Source organism: Squalius cephalus, assembly GCF_949319135.1.
Source record: "Squalius cephalus genome assembly, chromosome: 16".
NCBI lineage: Eukaryota > Metazoa > Chordata > Actinopteri > Cypriniformes > Leuciscidae > Squalius > Squalius cephalus.
Genome location: NC_137137.1, coordinates 15,652,825 through 15,672,786, shown reverse-complemented (window position 1 = coordinate 15,672,786; position 19,962 = coordinate 15,652,825). Strand labels below are relative to the sequence as shown.

The window sequence follows — 19,962 nt, the reverse complement described above, 5'->3', positions numbered from 1 at the left end:
GAGCATCTGGTCAGTGCCCCAGGACAGGCGGTCCCCCCCTCACCCCCCACCTCCAGTGCCTGTGGGCCAGAGGGCCAGATCAGGTCTGCCTGCTGTGTGCTATGAAAGGCTTTGGGTTTCATCCAGTGATTATTGTTTGGGGGGGGGGATTTACTCGGTATCTCCATCTATCTCATCCTCAGATGAGGCTACTTTTTCTGTCTCTCTCTCTCTCACTCTCTCTCTCTCTCGCTCCATCACTCTCTTTATCTCACTCTATCACTGTTTCTTTCTCCATCACTCTTTCTGGAATGCTTCCTGTTTCTCTGATCGCAGGTGTCTGATTCTCTCTTCCTCCGCTGTGGTTTCATTTATCCGGAAGGTGGTTCTTGCCTTGCTCAAAGGAGAAACACAAAACCCACAGTGGGAGATGCTCTCCTTCTCTTTCCTCCTCCTCCTCATTACTGTCTCTCTCCCTCTCATGTTCATTCTTTACATCCTACATTCCCTCATTGTTTTGGTACTTTGTAATTCGTAAAACAGCACGGTTCCTTTGAATGTTTCTCAATGATAAAGTGGATTGGATTTTCTAGATTTTTTTTTTTCTGCTCATATTGTTGCAGTTTTTTTCCTGTTGAGCAGTAAGAACAACTCTCTGAAAGCTCGTTCTTTGGTCTTTCATCATCTTAAACACTATTGTCTACTATTGTCATATTAACTTGCTATAGACCTTAGTCAGGTTAGACGCAATTTTTTTCATAATTTGTAATGAATAAAAATGAGGCTGTGAGGGCAAGGGTGTGGGAAGATGTTTTAGGTTGGGGGTGCTGCTTTTTTTTTTGGTGGTGGGGGGGTGGGGGGGTCACCACTTTTGAATAAGAAACAATATCAAGTCTATAAAACTTGTCAAAACTCCATGAATCACAACAAGCGTATCGGTGGGTTTTGACATTATTGATGCTTTCAATCATAATGCAACAGACCGGCCTACGGGACATAAATTAATCCTTTAAATAAAAGGGTTATTGGACTGTTTACACTGTCATATACAATAAAAGAGCCTGCACAGCGACAGCTTATAGAGATGAACACCAAAAACCTGCCGAGTTACACAACACTGACGGTGGACTTGCGCCCAGGAGTAGAGCGGCTGTGGACAATTTTGTTAATTATTTTTTTATTTTTTGTAGAGCGGCTGCGGACAAATTCTTTCTACCCACAGACAATATGACGTCACACTCTGCGCGTATGTTTTAAAAAACATAATTTAACATATAAATAGTCCTAACACTTTTTAAATAGCCCACTTAAAGTGTTTATTAACAGGGGGTGCTGCAGCACCTCCAGTACCCCCACTTCCCGTGCCAATCACGGGATATAGTAATATAGTGTCAATCATTCAGCCTTCAAAACAATGAAAACATGTATTTAAAAAATAAAATAAAAAACTAAAGTGAAATTTTTTTTGTCAATAAAAATGTAATTTACCAGTTATGAACATTATAGTAAAACACTCTACCAAACATGAAAGTCTTGGAGGAGTGTGAATTATTTTAATTGAATGGGATAACTGAAATAATTTGTCTTTGGGTGAAGGAGGGGTCACTGGTGAAGAAGATATGACACCTGTGGAAGCTCTTTCCCTGTAATCACATCACATCCTCTCTGTTGCACTCAGTCGTGTGGATAGTAGAGCCTCTCTGGGTTTGAGAGATACGAAGATAAAGAGAAAGAGTACATAAGTCCAGGACTGTCAGGATATTAGAGAAAGAACGAGTCCCTCAATCCCGCAGTCTCTAAAACAGGCTCCAGAGATGCCATTTTGGGCCAGATGACAAATGGCTCCTGTCTGCATCGCTGAGGGAGAGAAGCATGCTGGGAGAATGCTCATTTCCACATAATTACCCTCCTCCTTTCTCTTTCAAGACTCAAGTTCCCTCTTTCTACTTCTATTGCTCTTTTTTTCTCTACCTTGCCCTCTATCTCTCCTTCTTTATTCTCTGTCAGTACTAACACAGTTAAGAGAGTTTTTGCTCTTGGCTGCATCTGGTCAACAAAGGCATGTCATATTGATTTTCATTTTTCTCATTTGTAGAGCACTTAAAGTCTTGGACAGCATCAAATGTCCACCATCTGACTCTGATTGGTTGAAACTCGTGGATTTCAATGAAAAGCAACAGGTTTCATAGAAATTAAAATGATTCTGATTTACTTTCTATACACTTTTTTCCTATGATTATTAACTTTTTGATTATAATTGAGAGTGTTTGGTGGTTATTTATTTATTTACTGGTCATAATTGTTGTTTGTTATTTTATAAAAATGAAAGATTTTGAAAAAAATTATTTTGATTTATTTAGATTTTTTTGAAACAACATTAGTGTAGGAAAAATTACAAAGATAATCTCATCACAAAATGCCAAAATAATTTCTAAAGGATAATTGAGGAGTTTCAACAGTTGGGATATAGAAAACAATTAATACAAATTATATTCCCTGCATTACAAGAGCCAAAGATATGTTCCAAAGATCCGTTTATTATTGTAGCTGTAACAGTAAAATAACTATATAAATATATACTATACAAATATTATTTAAAAATGCAAGAAAAACTTCTTGCAAATTCTCAGCTATTATTTCTTGTAATATCAGTGAATTTTATAATGGATATAAAATGTCTTTCACGAAGTAAGCTAACAACTTCCTTTTAAAATGTTTTTTTGTTTGTTTTTTTAGAAGCTGATAAACAACAGAAATGCAGCTGAATCGGCTCTTTTTCGTGTTTGGTCTGAGATGTCGAATGAAAGCATACATAATTGATGGCGTTAGTTCCGTCTCCTCAAAACGTCTTCAGAGAATGAAGGCCCCTTCAGCAATGCCTGCACTCAGCCAAATTACACTTAAGTACCTGCTCAATATTTTAACAGGACTCTGGAGTCGGGTGGGAGGGGGTTAAATGTTGGGGTGTTGGACGCAGGTGCCTTTATGTATTACAGAAGCACCAGGCAGAAGCTCTTGATGGCACGTCTAATGGGCCTCTTAGTTAAATACGGTCTATTCAAATCCTAAACACTGAACAACCCGTTTAGACGACACTCTAGCACTTCGCACACACTAGGCGCTCCATTTCATCACATTTCCTTCCGCTTTCATAGCTGTACACTTACACAACATTCGGTTTGTCAGTTACTGTCAACTTTGGCAGCTGATTGTATTTTTAAATAGTAGTACACAATTTTTTTAACTGCTTATGTAACTTTGCACAATCAAAAGCAGTCGATTATGTGTCTTGTTCTCAAATATAACCTGGAGTCTGTCAGTGATGGATCTGCCAGCAAAGAGAGCATCTGTCCTTTATTACAAACCCTCACCGCAGCCCAGAAGGACTGTCCCCGTTCTAGAACTCCCTCAGGGTCTGGAAGGTTATTTACCTCTTTGTCTTAAAAAAAAAATCTTTAACAGCTCCTGAGAAAATAAAAATGTCAGTGCATCAGCTCATAAAAGACAAATTAACCAGACATAGGTTATGTTGAGAATGACTGTTTGGGGTCCCCGGATCAATTTAAATTAATTGAATTTATGTTTTATATCAGGGGATTAGACCATACAGAATCAACCAATACAAATCATTAAGACTATATAGTAAGTAAACACAAAAGGAATATTAAACTGAGCCCAAAATACAGTGCAAGAATAATTATGTAATCAATCACAGAAAACAAGAGTATATGTTTTGATATCTGTATTGAGTTTCAGATATAGATGACAAACACTGAGATCAGACTAGAGCCCTGGTGAGCTTCTGATCCTCTCAGTTTGGTTCTGGTGTTGATTTGCAGCTTGTCAATGAGCAAATTGACTTCAATCTTCTTGATTTTATTGGAGACTGACCCACTGAACCCAGAGATCTATACACCTGCTACCCAAAACACACACACACACACACACACACACACACACACACACACACACACACACACACACACTTAAAGAGCTAAATAGTGAGAATCGAGAGAGTGAAAGATGGTGTAAGAGTGGTGCTGTTATCTAGTAAATCGGTCTGAATTGAAGCATCCTGCAGAATATGTGATGAGTGTGTGTTGTGTTTGAGTGTGTAATGGGGGTAGGGTGGTAAAGGAGGTGGGGTGGGGTGGGGGGGGGGATTCTTTGTTTCCAAATCCATCTGCTGGAACCTAACAAAGGGTAGTAAGGGAGGAGGAATGAGAGGGAGACGGGGGTTTAGGGGATGAGAAACACCACACAGATTGCCTGATGTTGAACGCTTAGTGCGTCTGTGTGTGATAGAGAGTTAAAACAATTTAATCCAGAGCTAAAGTGATGGACGCACATGATGGCAATGTAAAAAACCTCAGCTGCCTGCTCTATTGTTGTTGTGGTTGTAAATAATCTCAAACATTAATTTGGCTTTTGAGCACTTGTGAAAGAAAAATAAATGATATTGTCTTTGAAGGACACTTCGTGTTGGACCTGAAGCTCTGTCATTAAATACTAACCATGTCCATTAGCTGCCGTGGGGAATTTATGAATGTTCCTTTGTTGTTTTATGGGTTATAACAGGTGCTTTTATGCTTTTTCGTCTGCATTCTCTTCATCAAATGTTGACATGTGTGACTGAGGGACTGAAACGTGTGGAGGCTCAAATGAACCCGATTATGACCCTGGAAACATCACTGATTTGGCCAGGCATGGGATTAATTACTGCAACACCCCGGAGCACGTCAGAGCCCTTTATTAGTCATATTTTCATTAGAATTCATTACCAGAAGAAGAATAACAGCCCGTATTGAGCCCATTATTTCAAATTTGTTTTTAAAAAGTATTCGAAAGCTTTCCAGAATGGAGAGAGAAAGGTCAGTGCCTCATAGATGCCCCAAACTGTTTCAAAACCTCTTTTTTCAATCTCTCAGCCTCTGTTGAAATATTAAGGTCAACCTTTGTATATGTTTTCATATGTGTGATTTCTTTGTATAGGGAGACATTTAGGCTTTAGGCAGTTACATTAAAGCACAGCAGTCTGTGAAAAGTAGACCAGGCCCGTAACCTTAATCCAGTATGAATAGCTATATATCAAAATAAAAATGCAACCAGTGGTATATATATCAAGATCGATATAAACATGATAAGATTAAACTATTCTCTATATTATTTTTACTACTTTTTCAAGAAATGATTTAATTTATTTCAGTAAATGGAAGATTTTCGAAATTATTTGAATGACATTTACGTTAAATGAAATGGACCTTGAAAGCACAGTAATGATGCTAATGACATCATTACTTACATCAGACAGACACAGGTCAGTCACACACACTCACACACATTCTCAGAACAAGTTTAGTGAGTTCTGCTCAGTTTTCCTCCTTATCTAGTTAAGGTCACTCTGTTTCATTCTCTGAAATGGAAATGGAAATGTAGCTTTATAAATATGTATGAGCATGATTGCCTTCCAGCACTCAGAGTAAAAATATTTAGCATCTTTAATCATGTTTATTCAAAGGTTCGTCTTTCTGTTTAACTCGGATTGTTTTCCAGCACGTAAGCTGAAATATCGGATGTTTGGGCTCAGGGTGACCTTGCGGAGCACGACAGCTGTTGTCAGATCTGACTGTGTTGCACAACTCCACTGGACTTGTGCAACATGTGAAAGCTGCAGAAACATGACCGACTGCAAAGTTTAGTAGACAGAGGCCCGTGGGGGAACGTGATGTGCTGTCCTGTCGGTCTTCAGCTCCAGGTGAGGCGTTTAGGTGTGTTAGCGCATGAGAAAGTAAAGGAGCAGTGAGGTAGAATAAACAGCAGCGGTTCAGTGAGAGAGAGATGGAGAGATCGAGCCGGGAGGCAAATGTTGGCCCAAATGTGAAAATCTCTCTATTGTCAGTGCACTGAAATGTACTGTATGCAGTCTCTTATTTTATTTATTGACCTTACAAAATATGGAAAGGAAAGTCAAGAATATATTCATTTGCGGGGAAAATAAAAGTTGTTTGTTTGGAGGCGTCAGTGTTCCAGTGTTTTGTAGTTTATGTGGTTTCCTACTTTTGATTAATAAATGATACGGATGAACTAAACTATGTTAGCAGATGATTGTTGTTATGTTTTGTAAATGTTTTATACACTTAGTATTGAAATTGTTATACTGACTGTAAAAGTACGATTTTATCAAACAACTTTTGTATACATAGATGATCATCATTAACATCATTCATTAGTGATAAATCGATTTCAAACTTCAATTAAATCTTTAATTCAATATTTATTTGATTTATAAACTCTTTAAATCCGTAATATAAACATGTATTTATAGAGTTCAGGGGCCGTATTCACAAAGCATTTTATCTTACCACTAGGAGTACTCCTAAATCGCACTAAAAGATTTTAGCTAGGAGTTTTCTCTTAAAAGTTATTCACAATGCCTTTCAGACCTACTCTTAGTAAAGAAAAATGACAACTCCCAAACTAAGAGTGAGTCTTCGTTGCTATGGATGACGTCATTACTCATGCACGAGCTTGACTGAAGTGACCACCTTGATTGGCTGATGATTGTAACGCGGGAATGATTCCAAACACCTCCCCTACGATGATGAGTGACAGGTGACAGGTCTGAGAATGCGTGCGCTACACAAGTGCGAAGGACGGAAGATGATGAATAACTGAATAAATAGCCTAAATGAATAAAGAGTAAGGCAAAACAAATAGCCTAGTAGCCTAATGAAACATATGGATTGATGCAATATCTTTGCAACATTATTGAATTAATCTGTCACTATATGCCTCTGCCTACGTTTGCAAAGAGAAGAACATTTTAATTTGATTCACAATGAAACATTACAAATAGTTTACATGCAATGAGTAGCCTAGTTTTGGTTATTGTTGGTGGCGTTATTGCATCCCTAGTTATGCCTACAATGCACAATTGTTCCCTCGCGATTGGAAGCTCCTGTAGCCGCCGCATACGCATTTCAAAACATCGCAACCTGAAATGCCACAAAAAGCGGTTTGTGAATATGTCTTAGTGAGTTAGGAGTCCTCTCGACTTCTTTTAAGCTGTCCCAGGCTTAGGTGCTACTTTTAGGGCTAAAGTGCTTCGTGAATTACTCTTAGTCAAAAAAATTAGGAGTCCTAAAGTTACGAGTGACACGCCCATTATTTTTAGGAGTTGCTCCTAAATTCGCCAGTTAGGAGCTACTTTTAGCCTTAAAATTCTTTGTGAATACGGCCCCAGATCATTAGAGATGTAGCAGGTTCCTCAAAATGATGATTTGTAATACTTTGTGTCCAGTGTAGTAACTGATTACATGTAATATGGATTATGTAATCAGATTCCAAAAAATTATACTTGTTTTATGTTTAAGTTGTATTATGAATACTCATAATCAGAATACAGTTAGTTAGTTCTGGTTAGTTTGTCATTTTTATGGGCCCAGACCTGACTTTATTTTCATTCAGTTTTCAAATAATTTATTTGAAACCTAAAATTGTTTTCCATTTTTTCTGGAATCCTTTTTAATGGCTAAATTAAATTTTCAAGTAAAAAAAAAAAAAAAGTATGTATAATTAATTGGAATAATACAACTTTTCAATTTAACAACAATATTAATCTTTTTTTAATTTTTTTATTGGGGCCCTGTGAATTTTTTTCCCTATTAAATTTTTCACAAGTTCCGTGTTAATTCTTCTGGATTCGATACTGGACACCTGTTTGAAATGGTTGATTTAAGGGCACAGAAAAGACACCCTTCACCTTTAATGAAGTGAAATAAACTTTTCTTCACTCCAGTCTAGTCTGCAGTCACTTGTTATGGTTCAGGGGTCAGTCAGGGCTCTCATTGCAGCTTGTTGATTTCATGCAAATTACCTTGTGCTGTGAAAGTGCAGGTTCAGAAAGCAAAGAGAGAAGGAGAGAGATGAACATCATAAAACTCAATGACAGCAGAAGTGACTCGGGAAAGGTGAGGATCTCTCTGAAGGTTACCATGGTGATGAGCTCATAGTGTTCGGCTGGCTCTGGTCCAAATGGATACTCTCTCCATCCTTTCATTATGTGAAAGCTGCTAGTGTCCTTTCCAGACGTAGGTAAAAATCATAAATCAGCAGGATGAGATGGAAGAAGAGGAAAAATGGAGGAAGAGATGAAGGAGTGGAAGGAGAGAGATGAAGGAGTGGAATGAGACAGATGAAGAGCTGGAGAAAAAGATGGAGGAAGACAGAGACATATTGAAAGGAGAGATGGAGAAGTTAAAGTTTCCTTCAGGGACAACAGAGAGATAGCGAGGTGGCAAAATATCAGTGAAAACTGCAGCCAAGTGTTCAGTGTGTGTGTGTGTGTGGTGTGTGTGTGTGTGCACGTGTGTGTGTCTTGTGATGTTGACTTGTCCTTCTGTTCAGATACACTATCATGATCTTCAAGATTTAAATTGCAATTAATGTCATTGCACTTTGTATTTAAGACACTAAGTTTCTATTTCTTTGGATGATTTTCACATAAAAAATTCAGCAGCAAAAACAGTGTTAAAAGTCGGATCATTCACATATTGTTTTACAATACATTTTTATAGCCTACCATACACTACCATTCAAAAGTGTGATGTTTTGAAAGAAGTCTCATGCTTACAAAGGCTACATTCGTTTGATCAAAATACAGTCAAAAATGTAATATTGCAAAATATTATTACAATAAAAAAAAAAACTTTTCTATTTTAATATACTTTAAAATGACATGTATTACTGTGATGGCAAAGCTAAATTTTCAGAAGCATCATTACTCCAGTCTTCAGTCACATGATCCTTCAGAAATCATTATAATATGCTGATTTTGAGTAGACGTTGACATTTTTGCCATATATTAATGGTTAATCATTTCATAGGATTTTCCTGTGTCCTCATTTTCATGTGTTCTGTTAATCTTTTTTAAAATCCCTTTATCTAACTAAAGCCAGATCCATAATGACATCATCCCCCAGGAAGTGATCTCATTTTTTGTAGGACATCAACAACACTGACACATGAGCACATGAGCAATGTATATGATAAAGTCTGAGTTTTTCTGTCTTCTGATTTTCAATGTATTGTGGTAGATGAAACTACGAAACTACCATACCAGGGGAAAAATACTATGTAAGTCAATGGGGCTTACATAGGTAACAGTAACAGTTACTACCAGTAACAGTTTAAACAATGTTTGGTAACAGTTTGGCTACCAAACATTTTTCAAAATATCTTCTTTTGTGTTCAGCAGAAGAAAGAAATTACAGGTTTGAAACAACTTGAAAGTGAGTTCATGACAGAATTTGAATTTTTGGGTGAACCATTCCTTTTAAGTACATAAGCATCATAAGATATGTTGAACATGGTCGAAAGAGTTAAAACATTTCAAGATTTGTATCTGTATCACCCAGATAACCATCTGTTGTTTTACCTCTAGAATGGCCTCGTAACGCATTTGCATGAGAGATGATGGCAAAGTAAAGATAGAGTGACTGAAGTTCTGTTGCATTAATGTGCCACGCTCATGCTTATACAGTTCATGTGCTATTCTTCAGATGTGCCTGTCGTCAAGGTCATCCGCACCCACTAACACAGTTTTAATTAGGATTCAGGCATCCTGGAGGGGAATTTCTTAGATCTAATCCTCCATTGAGATGTGTGAGGCCGAATGAAGCTACTGATGAGGAATATAAATCTATAGGCTATATATCTCTTAAATCTCTTGCATCTTATTAAATCTCCTTTTTTCTTCTATACAATGAATGATCTTGAATCCCCCAGAAAAGTCTGTTGAGGATATCCTCAAACAATGCACGTCAAACAAAGATTTACTGACCTCAAGAATTATCTGACCGCAAAAGACCTCAGATACTTTCAACCATAAGTGAGCAATAATGAAGTCACTACAACAGACTAACAGCCTCTCACTTCCTCATAGTGTTTCACATCCTAAACAGTGCCCATATGTCCCAACAAACACCCTCAGCAACTAAAGGTTCCCAAGGGTCTTAGTTGACCCTCGCTGAACCTCTCCGGTACGATAAAGGGGAGGAAACATTTACATCTGCCAGACAGTGTGAATGACATAGAGCGCGGTTTATTAAAATGTCATCAATGATCACGCTATGATGCTTAAACAGCTGAGCGCAGAAGACCAAACAACCGATTCGGCTGCGGAGGAAGATCCAGAAGCACTCGAAAGTCATCATGCTACAATTCCAGTGTTTCATAATGATGGATTTTGTAACGTTTTATCTCAAATTATTGGAATGCCAGGGAAAGTATAGTTTTACATAATTACATGACCTTCTGACAGGAACTGAAAACGAGTGTTTCTCAACTAATGGGTTGCCACCCAGACATTGCAGGTCTGAACTGATTATCAACTCTTACTGATTATTAACTACAATATTTTGGTGCAAATTCATCTGTCACTTAGTATAATATAGTGTAGTATTATTAACTAAAATTTGAATTTTATAATGTGGATAAGTGTTTATCACAATCACAGTTTTCATAAAAATATTAACCAACATAACTTTTTTTAACATTGATTATGAGAAATGTTTCAAATCAGCATATTAGAATGATTTCTGAAGGGTCATGTGACACTGAAGACTGGAGTAATTATGCTGAAAATTAAGCTTTATCATTACAGGAATAAATTGCATTTTAAAAATAAATGGAAAACTTTAAAATCTACTGTAAAATATTAAAAAATGTAAAAATATTTCACAATATTACTGTTGTTACTTTATTTTAGATCAAATAAATGCAGCCTTGGTCAGATACTTATTTCAAAACCATTAAAAAAAATTAACTTTGAACAGTATTGTACATCTACAAAAAAATTCTAAATTGTAATGTTGATAAAAGCTGGATCCTGAAGCAAATTCCAACTACCTATATTTACTATTTACTCCCACTTTACACTACAACGAATCAAGGTCAGTGTGAGTGATGAAGAAAGCCTAAAATAGAGCGGTGCAGAAAGCCTTGTCATTGTCTTCCCCTCCTTCCATCCCATGTTCTCTCCTTCACTGAGCTGAAGAACATCAGCGTGCCACTTTTCTGTTCAGACGCAGCATGTTTCGGCGAGCCGAGTCTCGGCTGATCGGCTAGGAGACTTAAGGGCATGTTGATGTTGTTGAAGTTTGGTCCAGAGCAGATGGAACTCGCAGCAGTGATTTTTAAAGAGCCCTCAACCCTCTGCAGGTCTCACGTGACCGAAAAGAAGGAAACCAGGTGGCTACGCGCTCTTGGACCAGCTGGGAGAGTGAAAGACCATCTGACACTCAGCCAGAGAATCATACACTCTCCTCAGCAAACACTTTGCATGTCAATACCATAGTAGCACAAAGGGACAGAGAGAGAGACAGAAAGACATAGATCCAAGAAATTGAACTAATTATCCTGGCACTCGGCTATTTCTACCCCATTTTTCACAGCTGAACAATTGGGCCCTTAAGTGGATAAACCAGCACAGAAAAGTGGTTTATGACCGTCTTCAGCTTGTAAAGTGAGTCAGTGAGTGTTTGAACAGTACGAATCAGTGGCTTCCTTCATAATCACTGGAACTGGATGAAAAACAATAAAAGTTGACATTTAAGGATTCACCGATTATAGTCTGTATATATTTATGTAATTATATTAATATTGTCAATATTTAAACTGTCTCACAGATAGACCCATATGATCCTCAGATGTTTCTTTGTGGAGATCAAGATGCTTACTACAGTGAGGAGGCAGCATCTGCATGATCTCCTGACCTCTGACCCCCAGGCTTTGTGTAGGAGGTCATTTAGGCTTTTTACGCCGCGTTAGGATCAGTCAAGCATTCCTTAGTGCCCAAGAATCAGGGTCAGCAGCTGACACCACTCTCTCCTTTACTCTCCATGTCTCTCTTTGTCCGTCTTTTGAATCCCTCAGGATAAGTGTTATAATACTGCTCATTTTTTGTCTCTCCTCATCAGTTTGATCACCTGTCCGGAGATTTAACTTTAGAACCGCAGCAAAGGTCAGGCTTTGGTTGATTTCTTAGGGTACATGCGTGTTCTTGGGCTGATTTGCATTGTCTTTAAATAGATTTTTTTCTGTGAGGGTCAAATGTTGTCAGTGGCAGAAGTGGTTTTAGGTTGGCACAAATGGTACGGTAACGGCACCCTTATTGGCATAAATAAAATAACAGTCGGTTGACTCAGAAATTGATGTGGGTGGTTGAAGCCTACTGATTCAAAATCTAGACCGCTAGCTCAGACGTTGCCAGATTGATTCCAAAATGTGCAACTCAAGAACTGGGGATTTATTGAGATCACAATCACAATTTGTGCCCTTGAGCAAGACATTGAATCCCAGGTTATTACAGGAGAGACGTCTCTGCAAGTTGCTTGGGATGAAGCTCAATAAACGTTTCCAGTAAATGACAAGTAGTAGTGAAGGATAAACAAAGCTTTGCAAATACCAGAGACTTTTCGCTCAACTTTATCATAAAAGGTTAATTACTCGAACCTTTTATTTTATTATTTTATTGAAATTTGTTATTATTTTATTTTATGTAAAAGCCACTGTTAAAGTGATTAATTTGTGTCTGTGCATTGGCAATAAAATAATTCAAATGAATGAAACAAATTCATGAATAAAATTTGTGATCCGTCTATTTTAACCATGCTTCAGTCCTGGTTTCAGCTGTTATTCCTTGGTTAAATGAGCAGTGGGCTTCATACATAAATTATGGTATGTATTGTAAAAAAAAAATTATAATAATTGTTTTACAGTTAGGAAAACTCGCTCCTTGTGAACCAGATACTAAAGCAGTCGTGGTTCTTAGATGAGCAGAGCTTCAGACATCATAGATCACGGTTTTGGTGAATCAAGCTTCAATATCGAACACAACATCAGTAGTATTTAGCTTGATTTATTTTTGGGGCTGCTGTCAGTAACACTGTCAATCAGAAGTTTACTCTGAAGCCCGTCTTGCAAAAGAGCAGTTGCATCAGCAAAATATTCAGCAAATGAGCGCCATCTAGTGATGACACAGGTGCCACGGCATGTTGTTTAAACCTTCCAGGTTCTATTTATCACAGAAAATAATTTCGACTTATCCCTCAAGTTGTGTGTACAGCAATGTACTTGCAGTTGTAGTCTATGGGGCCAGACATTGTATTGATAAATGTTAAAATGCTTAGTTAAAATGCATAGTTTTGACAGTATAGCCTAAAGATTTACATATGAAAATGACACTGAGATAAATATGTTTTACAAGTTATCAGAAAAGTCTTGACATGACCATATACACCAACTGCACCCTGAAGCTTTGACATTATATGTACAAGGAACAGAAAGGGAGTGTTTACATGATTCATGAGTCTATGGACTTCCATTGTGAGCGCTTTCATTTTCTTTTACAGATTGAGGGACGAGTCAAAATTATTTATGTGGTCTTTGACTGATAAAGCGTTTAGCTGATAGAGCGTAACTTGTTTAAAAACATTAATTTAACCTAAAACATTTAATTAATACCAGTTTGAGACAGCATTTATAATACAAAATTTAATAACGCAGTCATCTGATTTTGCCATCTGATAATATTGAAACAACATAGGCTACCAGTAATCCACAAATGATTCAGAAACACTTGTAAATGTTTCCAAAAACTCACAACATCATAAATAATAATCCACAATAATATAAAAGATGTACAAATGTTAAATTAATGTGAAAACAAAAGAGATAAGTAGCAAGTAATGCCAAATGTTAGTTCATTATGTCACCATCATTAGCTCAGCTATGATGTGAAAATGAGTTAGCAGTTCATTTGCCTGTTAGTCTTATTAAACTCTTATTATAATGGGCATTTGGTGTTGCAAACGTCCCCCGACTGGAAGAGGTGATAGATGTTAACCAGGGGGAACATAATGAAGGAGCCCAATAAAGATCCTGTCTGCACTGCTGCTCCACACCACACGAGGGCGCTGTGACTCCGGTCCCTCAGAATCACACCTACCATCACCTTCACATAGGACAGCAGACCAGTAAAGAAAACCCATGACAAAACCTGAAACAAGTTGAAAGATAAAAAAAGAGTGACAAATAGGTTGTCAGATTAATATATGTTCATTAATATATATAGAGAACCTGTCATGTCTGTGACAGTATATCTGAAGTAGTTAGTTATCAGGGTATTATGCTGAGGTGTTGAGAAAGAGTAGTAGCCTATATCTCATCTCAGCCAGTGTCTAATAAGTCTGCAATTACACAACTCATCATTACTAGTGACGCAAACACTCGACTTTGAAACTAGGGCACATGGATCTGGATTTTTCTGTCCTGGACGTTTAAGCATTATCCCAAATCAAGCTCTAATCATTTGTGATGTTCACTAGCTTCCATTATAATTCAGAAGGTTACTTTTTTTAGAGTTTAATATTGTTTTTTCCTTCACTTATCCTGCATTAGCCATGACTGTTTTACTTTTTTTTTTATTTGTAGCCTGAGGAACAAAATAGTTTTGCTGAACCATTCACATTGATATTTTAACATTTCATTCTGAATAGAATCAACAATAGATTAATGTAAAGCTAAACATTTAGACAGAATCTTCTAGAAATGGGCTGATTACATTAAAAGGGAACTTACTATAATAGCGTCCCCTAGAGGTGTATGTTGGAGTAATGGGCAGGGACTCATGGCAGCCATGGCCATATTGTAGCCTCCAAATACAGACCCCAGCAGACACAGGACGCCCAGAAACACTAATGAACTGGAAGAGAATAATATACTCACTTTTAGTCAAACTCCTATTATGAACCTTTCTTAAAATTTGCTTTAAAATAAATATTATTCCATGTTTTTCATTCATTTTACACACTGAGGGAACTTTTTTGTGGTAATCAACAGCAGGCCTCAGATGCCATGGATTGCATCTTAGATGCCTTAATTGATTTAACCTGGAATATATCTTTAACACAATTTATCTACTTAATAGAACACAAAATATGTGCAAATCGGCAATAAATTAAATATGATTAGATTGTAATCAGGGCTTGACATTAACACCCGCCAAATATGAGTGGATTTCAGCGGTGGCGTGTAACAGTCAGTCCTACTAGCCACTTTTGCTCAGGATGAATATTGTTGGTGTTACAGGGCTTGAATTTCGATGAGGGATTGCACGTATTGAGCATAATTTTACTCATTCCCGCAGATTTTATGCTCACACCCAAAGTGCGTGCACATAAAGCCAAGTATATTGGCTTTATAAAACAGTATACTGGGTCCGTGCGTCAGGTCTTAAAGTGACAGCAGCCTAATATACCGGCTGCCAAATTATGAGATAATATTAAAAATATCTATATGGCAGTTTTTCCCTATGGTATCGATGTCAAAATTGTGGCCAGTGAAAATGCTAAGTGGCTAGTAACTTTGGAAAACCAATAGCCACAGTGGCTGGTGAGCAAAAAAAAGTGAATGTCAAGCCCTGATTGTAATTAAAAGTTGAGATATATACCGTTTGGGGAAAAACATGGCTATGATGCACGCCACTGGATTGGCTACCGCCGACAGAGCGGCTGACAGGTGATAGGCCATATTTCCATAAGGCATACAGGAGAATGTCTGCACTGAGGGCAGCAGTCCGTTCGTTGCACCATTCACCCACACCACCATAAAATAGATGAACGCAAGCTGATAGTCGGAGTGTAGCGGTTTAGGAAGTAGCACTCTGATCTGCTTCTTTTCCTGTTCCTCTTGACTGTTTGGATTGGGGTCCACGGGGCCCTCCAAACCACTGCAGACTGTTGCCACGGCATCTGAGTCCGGGACGAGATTTTCAGTGGATAGTTCAAAGGTGCGAGGCAGACGGTTTAATATGAGGAAGGCACCCAAGCTTATTGCTGTCATTACGGCCAGGAAAGAGAAGAAGATCTCAGTGGAGAAATTGGGAGGGAGGTACTGCGTCTCCACAATGAAGGTCGGAGGTTCAGAGTCTGTGAGGTTATCTGACACGTGCGACACATTGACACATTTTGACATTCCAACCCCTTGCGCCAGCGCCACCAGGCCTGGAACCAGACCACTCAGACCTTCTCCAATGAAGTATGTGGTGATGTATTTGGCTGGAAGTTGCATCATGAATGGCAGGAAGGTTACAGATGAGGTGCAATCGACTAGAGCAAGAAAAAATGTGAGGATGAAAAATGCTGTGCTACGCGGTTGACCGAGGAGCATGGTGGTGTTCTTCCAAAACACAGCCAGTAGGACGCAGGCTACAACGCCGATTGACAGGACCGCATAGATGACGAGATTTTCACGTAGTCTTCCAGGACAGAATTTGTGCGCCAGAGTCACCAGCAAAGGCCCTAAGTTGGCAAGCTGAATGATGACTGTGAGGTACGATGGCAAGTCCCAACCCTCTGGTAGAACATTGACTATCAGAGGAAGTTCTACCCACAAGCCATTAATGGACACCCAGGAGCCCAGACCGAAAGCACACGCCAAGACATGGATGTACAAAGGCATAGTGAACGTCTTTATCAGAGGGCAAACGGGTAGTTGAAGAACTATCTGATGTCAAACAACTTTCAACTGTGTGACTCTTCGGTATTTTATATTGTGTGACGCCACTTCAGTTGGGCTGTGGTTTGATGTCTTCTCTTCTTGCCTTTGCCAAAACATCAGATTACCTTTAAAAAGAGAAAGAAAAACATAATATGACATCTCTGACAGAGGAACCATTGCACAACCCTAGGAATTAAGACTATATATTCAACTGTTCAAAATGTTGGGGTCAGTAAGATATTTGTAATGTTTTTAGTCTTTTATGCTCACCAAGGCTGCATATATATAAAAATAAAATAAAAACCTTAATACAGTATTTTAAAATGTAATGTATTCCTGTAATGACAAAGCTGAATTTTCAGCAGTGTCACATGATCCTTCAGAAATCATTCTATGCTGATTTGCTGCTCAAGAAACATTTCTTACTATTATCAATGTTGAAAACAGTTGTGCTGCATATGTTTGTGCACACCTTAATATATTTGTATTAGAATTATTTGATGAACAAAGTTCAAAAGAACAGCATTTAATTGAAATAACAATTTAAAAGGCCTTACTGTCACTTTTGATCATTTTAAAGCATCCTTAAAGGGATACTCCACTTTAAAATGAAAATTCTGTCATCATATACTCACCCTCATGTTGTATCAAATCTGTATGAATTTCTTTCTTCTGCTGAACAGAAAGGAAGATATTTAGAAGAATGTCAGTAACCAGACAGTTTCTGGTACCATTGACTTCCATAGTATATATTTTTTCCTACTATGGAAGTCAATGGGACCCAGAAACTGCCTGGTTACTGACATTCTTCTAAATATCTTCCTTTCTGTTCAGCAGAAGAAAGAAATTCATACAGGTTTGAAACAACATGAGGGTGATTATGATGACAGAATTTTCATTTTAAAGTCGAGTATCCCTTTAATGGAAAACAATATTACTTTAATTATACATACATAATATACATATACTTAAATATACATACATACAAATATATATATATATATGTATACAGTAGTCAACATTTGAAGTGGATCAGAACCTTGCATCAAAGTTATACATGAATTTTGAACAATACCCATTTGACAACTTTGATGAACTTTTTTGATTCACTTCGAATTTTGACTACTGTGTGTATATATATATATATATATATATATATATATATTATTACATCATACTTTAAGCTTACAAAACGTTGCATGCTATACAAAGTTCAAGTGCAGCATAGCAATAAAATGATTATAAACCGGCACTACTACAACAGTCAACAATAAAATGTGAATTGCTGTATTAATGTGGCTTGTTAATTGTAAAAAGTACAGCAAAAATCTGTAATCATTCTAAATTCAAATATGAATTGTTAATTCTTGTTAATTCTGTTAACTGGATCCAGTGGTCTAGGTGTTTTTTATACAACCAAAGACAATGTTAAAAGTTAAAATGAACTTGTCAGTCAATAGTTAAAGACCATTGGATTTGCATACATGTAACATCCAACATGATAACAAAAGCGACACATTAAAAATATTCAGTCAGCATGTAAGCAAACATCCGATACCTGTAACTCAGGACAAAAGACTGATTTATGTGTTATATCACTGGAGGAGCATTAAACAAATTCAGTACTCACATTACTGCTGAGCCAATGAGACAGAACATGCTCTTCTTTCTGACACAGACATTAGTTTGCTCTACGAACTGGTAAGTCATAGAAGCGACATTCATTCAGCAATCCGGTATTCCATTACCGGTTAACCTCTCAACTCTAAAGATGTCCACAGTGTGGTTTTTAACCTCAGCGTATGAGTGTGGGTGAGTCTCATGAAGGTCATCCCGCTCTAATGAAGTGCATAACTCTCCTGTCACATGACACTGCAACAAAATGGCCTTTTAGCTGGTCCAGTTTTTCTGCATAACTCTTGAACTATAGCATTGGCATCAAAGTGTGCAACTACAGGAGGACTGAGTTCAGTGAGCAGTGAAATTTGGACTCATAGGCCTGTTGTGCCTCTGAGATGTATCACGGTTATTTAATCGTGAACAGAATATCCTGAACTCTTTTGCGGCATGTAATTTGACCCTATTCAATCATCATATCTTTCATCAAGAATAACAAATGTAGAGCACAGAGACTTCAATTCACATCATATTTAAGCCATAGTCCTTGTACCACAATCTGAAGTTCTCGGTGTGGAACTTTGAACCGTTAAAAGTCTTTACAAAACATTAAACTTACCTTAGGTGCTGTTTATTTTCATACTCTCATAGCAGATATAGAATCAATCACAAAACATCACAACCCAAAGCTCATTCTGGCACAGCATACAGTATAAGTGCAGCTTTATATGGTGTGACGTGTGACCTACATATACTTTACTACCCTCATTACTAATTAACAGCTTCTTTTAGGTTTTGAACTTGTATCTAAAAAGAAGATTTATTATAACTATTAACGCATGACATAAAGGCATCAGGCCTTTATTTATGTATAGATGGGACCCATGAGTACATAAGTGACTTTACCAGAAATTAGACACAAACAAAAGTCAATGACTTGAAGCCAGATGGGGTAAGATAGCAGCCAAAGGTTCACAGATCATAACGCAAATATCTAACCAGCCATTCACACGGCAGCAACTCAATGCATGAAGGCATGTAGACATGGTCAAGACGATCCGCTGAAGTTCAAACTGAGCGTCAGAATGGGGAAGAAAGGTTATTTAAGTGACTTTGAACGTGGCATGGTTGTTGGTGTCAGATGGGCTGGTCTGAGTATTTCAGAAACTGCTGATTTACTTGGATTTTCACGCACAACCATTGGCACAAATGGTCTCTACAATCAACTTAGCTCACAGTGCTTTTGAGAAACGCAGCCCGGACTGGTTCGAGCTTATAGAAAGGCAAGCAACAGAATCTCAAATAACCACTCGTTACAACCGAGGTCTGCAGAAGAGCATCTCTGAACGCACTACACATCGAACCTTAAAGGTAAGAACAGCAAACTGAGGCTACAATTCGCATGGGCCCACCAAAATTGGACAATAGAAGATTGGAAAACCATTGCCTGGTCTGACGATTATCGATTTCTTCTGCGACATTCAGGTGGTTGGGTCAGAATTTGGTGTAGACAACATGAAAGCATGAATCCATCCTGCCTTGAATCAACGGTTTAGGCTGGTGCTGGTGTTGTAATGGTGTGGGGGATATTTTCTTGGCACACTTTGGGCCCCTTAGTACCAATTGATCATTATTTAAATGCCACAGCCTACCTGAGTATTGTTGCTGACCATGTCCTTTCCTTTATGACCATAGTGTACCATCTTCTGATGGCTGATTCCAGCAGGATAACGCGCAATGTCTTTCTTGAACATGGCAATGCGGTCACTATACTCAAATGGCCTTCACAGTCACCAGATCTCAATC

The 19,962-nt window shown here is 37.9% G+C and overlaps 1 protein-coding gene and 1 long non-coding RNA gene across 4 annotated transcripts in view; one reads left to right on the top strand and one right to left on the bottom strand.

The window, feature by feature from the left end:
• The window catches only part of LOC307173663, a 73,179-nt gene that overhangs the window by 15,621 nt on the left and 37,596 nt on the right, over nt 1–19,962 (top strand). The gene's annotated exons all lie outside the window — the stretch shown is intronic.
• On the bottom strand, nt 12,884–18,858 carry slc52a3-1 (solute carrier family 52 member 3-1). The gene is made up of 4 exons (XM_079898070.1): nt 18,170–18,858; nt 15,491–16,664; nt 14,620–14,743; nt 12,884–14,038 (listed from the first exon to the last, which is right to left on the bottom strand). The coding sequence occupies exons 2-4, from the start codon at nt 16,498–16,500 to the stop codon at nt 13,826–13,828; spliced, it is 1,347 nt and encodes a 448-aa protein (XP_079754196.1). The 5' UTR covers nt 16,501–16,664; nt 18,170–18,858; the 3' UTR covers nt 12,884–13,825.

What these genes read in the sequence shown, in the direction of transcription:
- slc52a3-1 (XM_079898070.1), bottom strand. Translation starts at nt 16,500, where the DNA reads ATGCCTTTGTACATCCATGTCTTGGCGTGTGCTTTCGGTCTGGGCTCC. An exon ending in GCCATGTTTTTCCCCAAACG is followed by an intron (nt 14,744 to 15,490) that starts GTATATATCTCA and finishes ATTCTCTTCCAG; the next exon opens with TTCATTAGTGTTTCTGGGCG. An exon ending in CTCTAGGGGACGCTATTATA is followed by an intron (nt 14,039 to 14,619) that starts GTAAGTTCCCTT and finishes AACTTGTTTCAG; the next exon opens with GTTTTGTCATGGGTTTTCTT.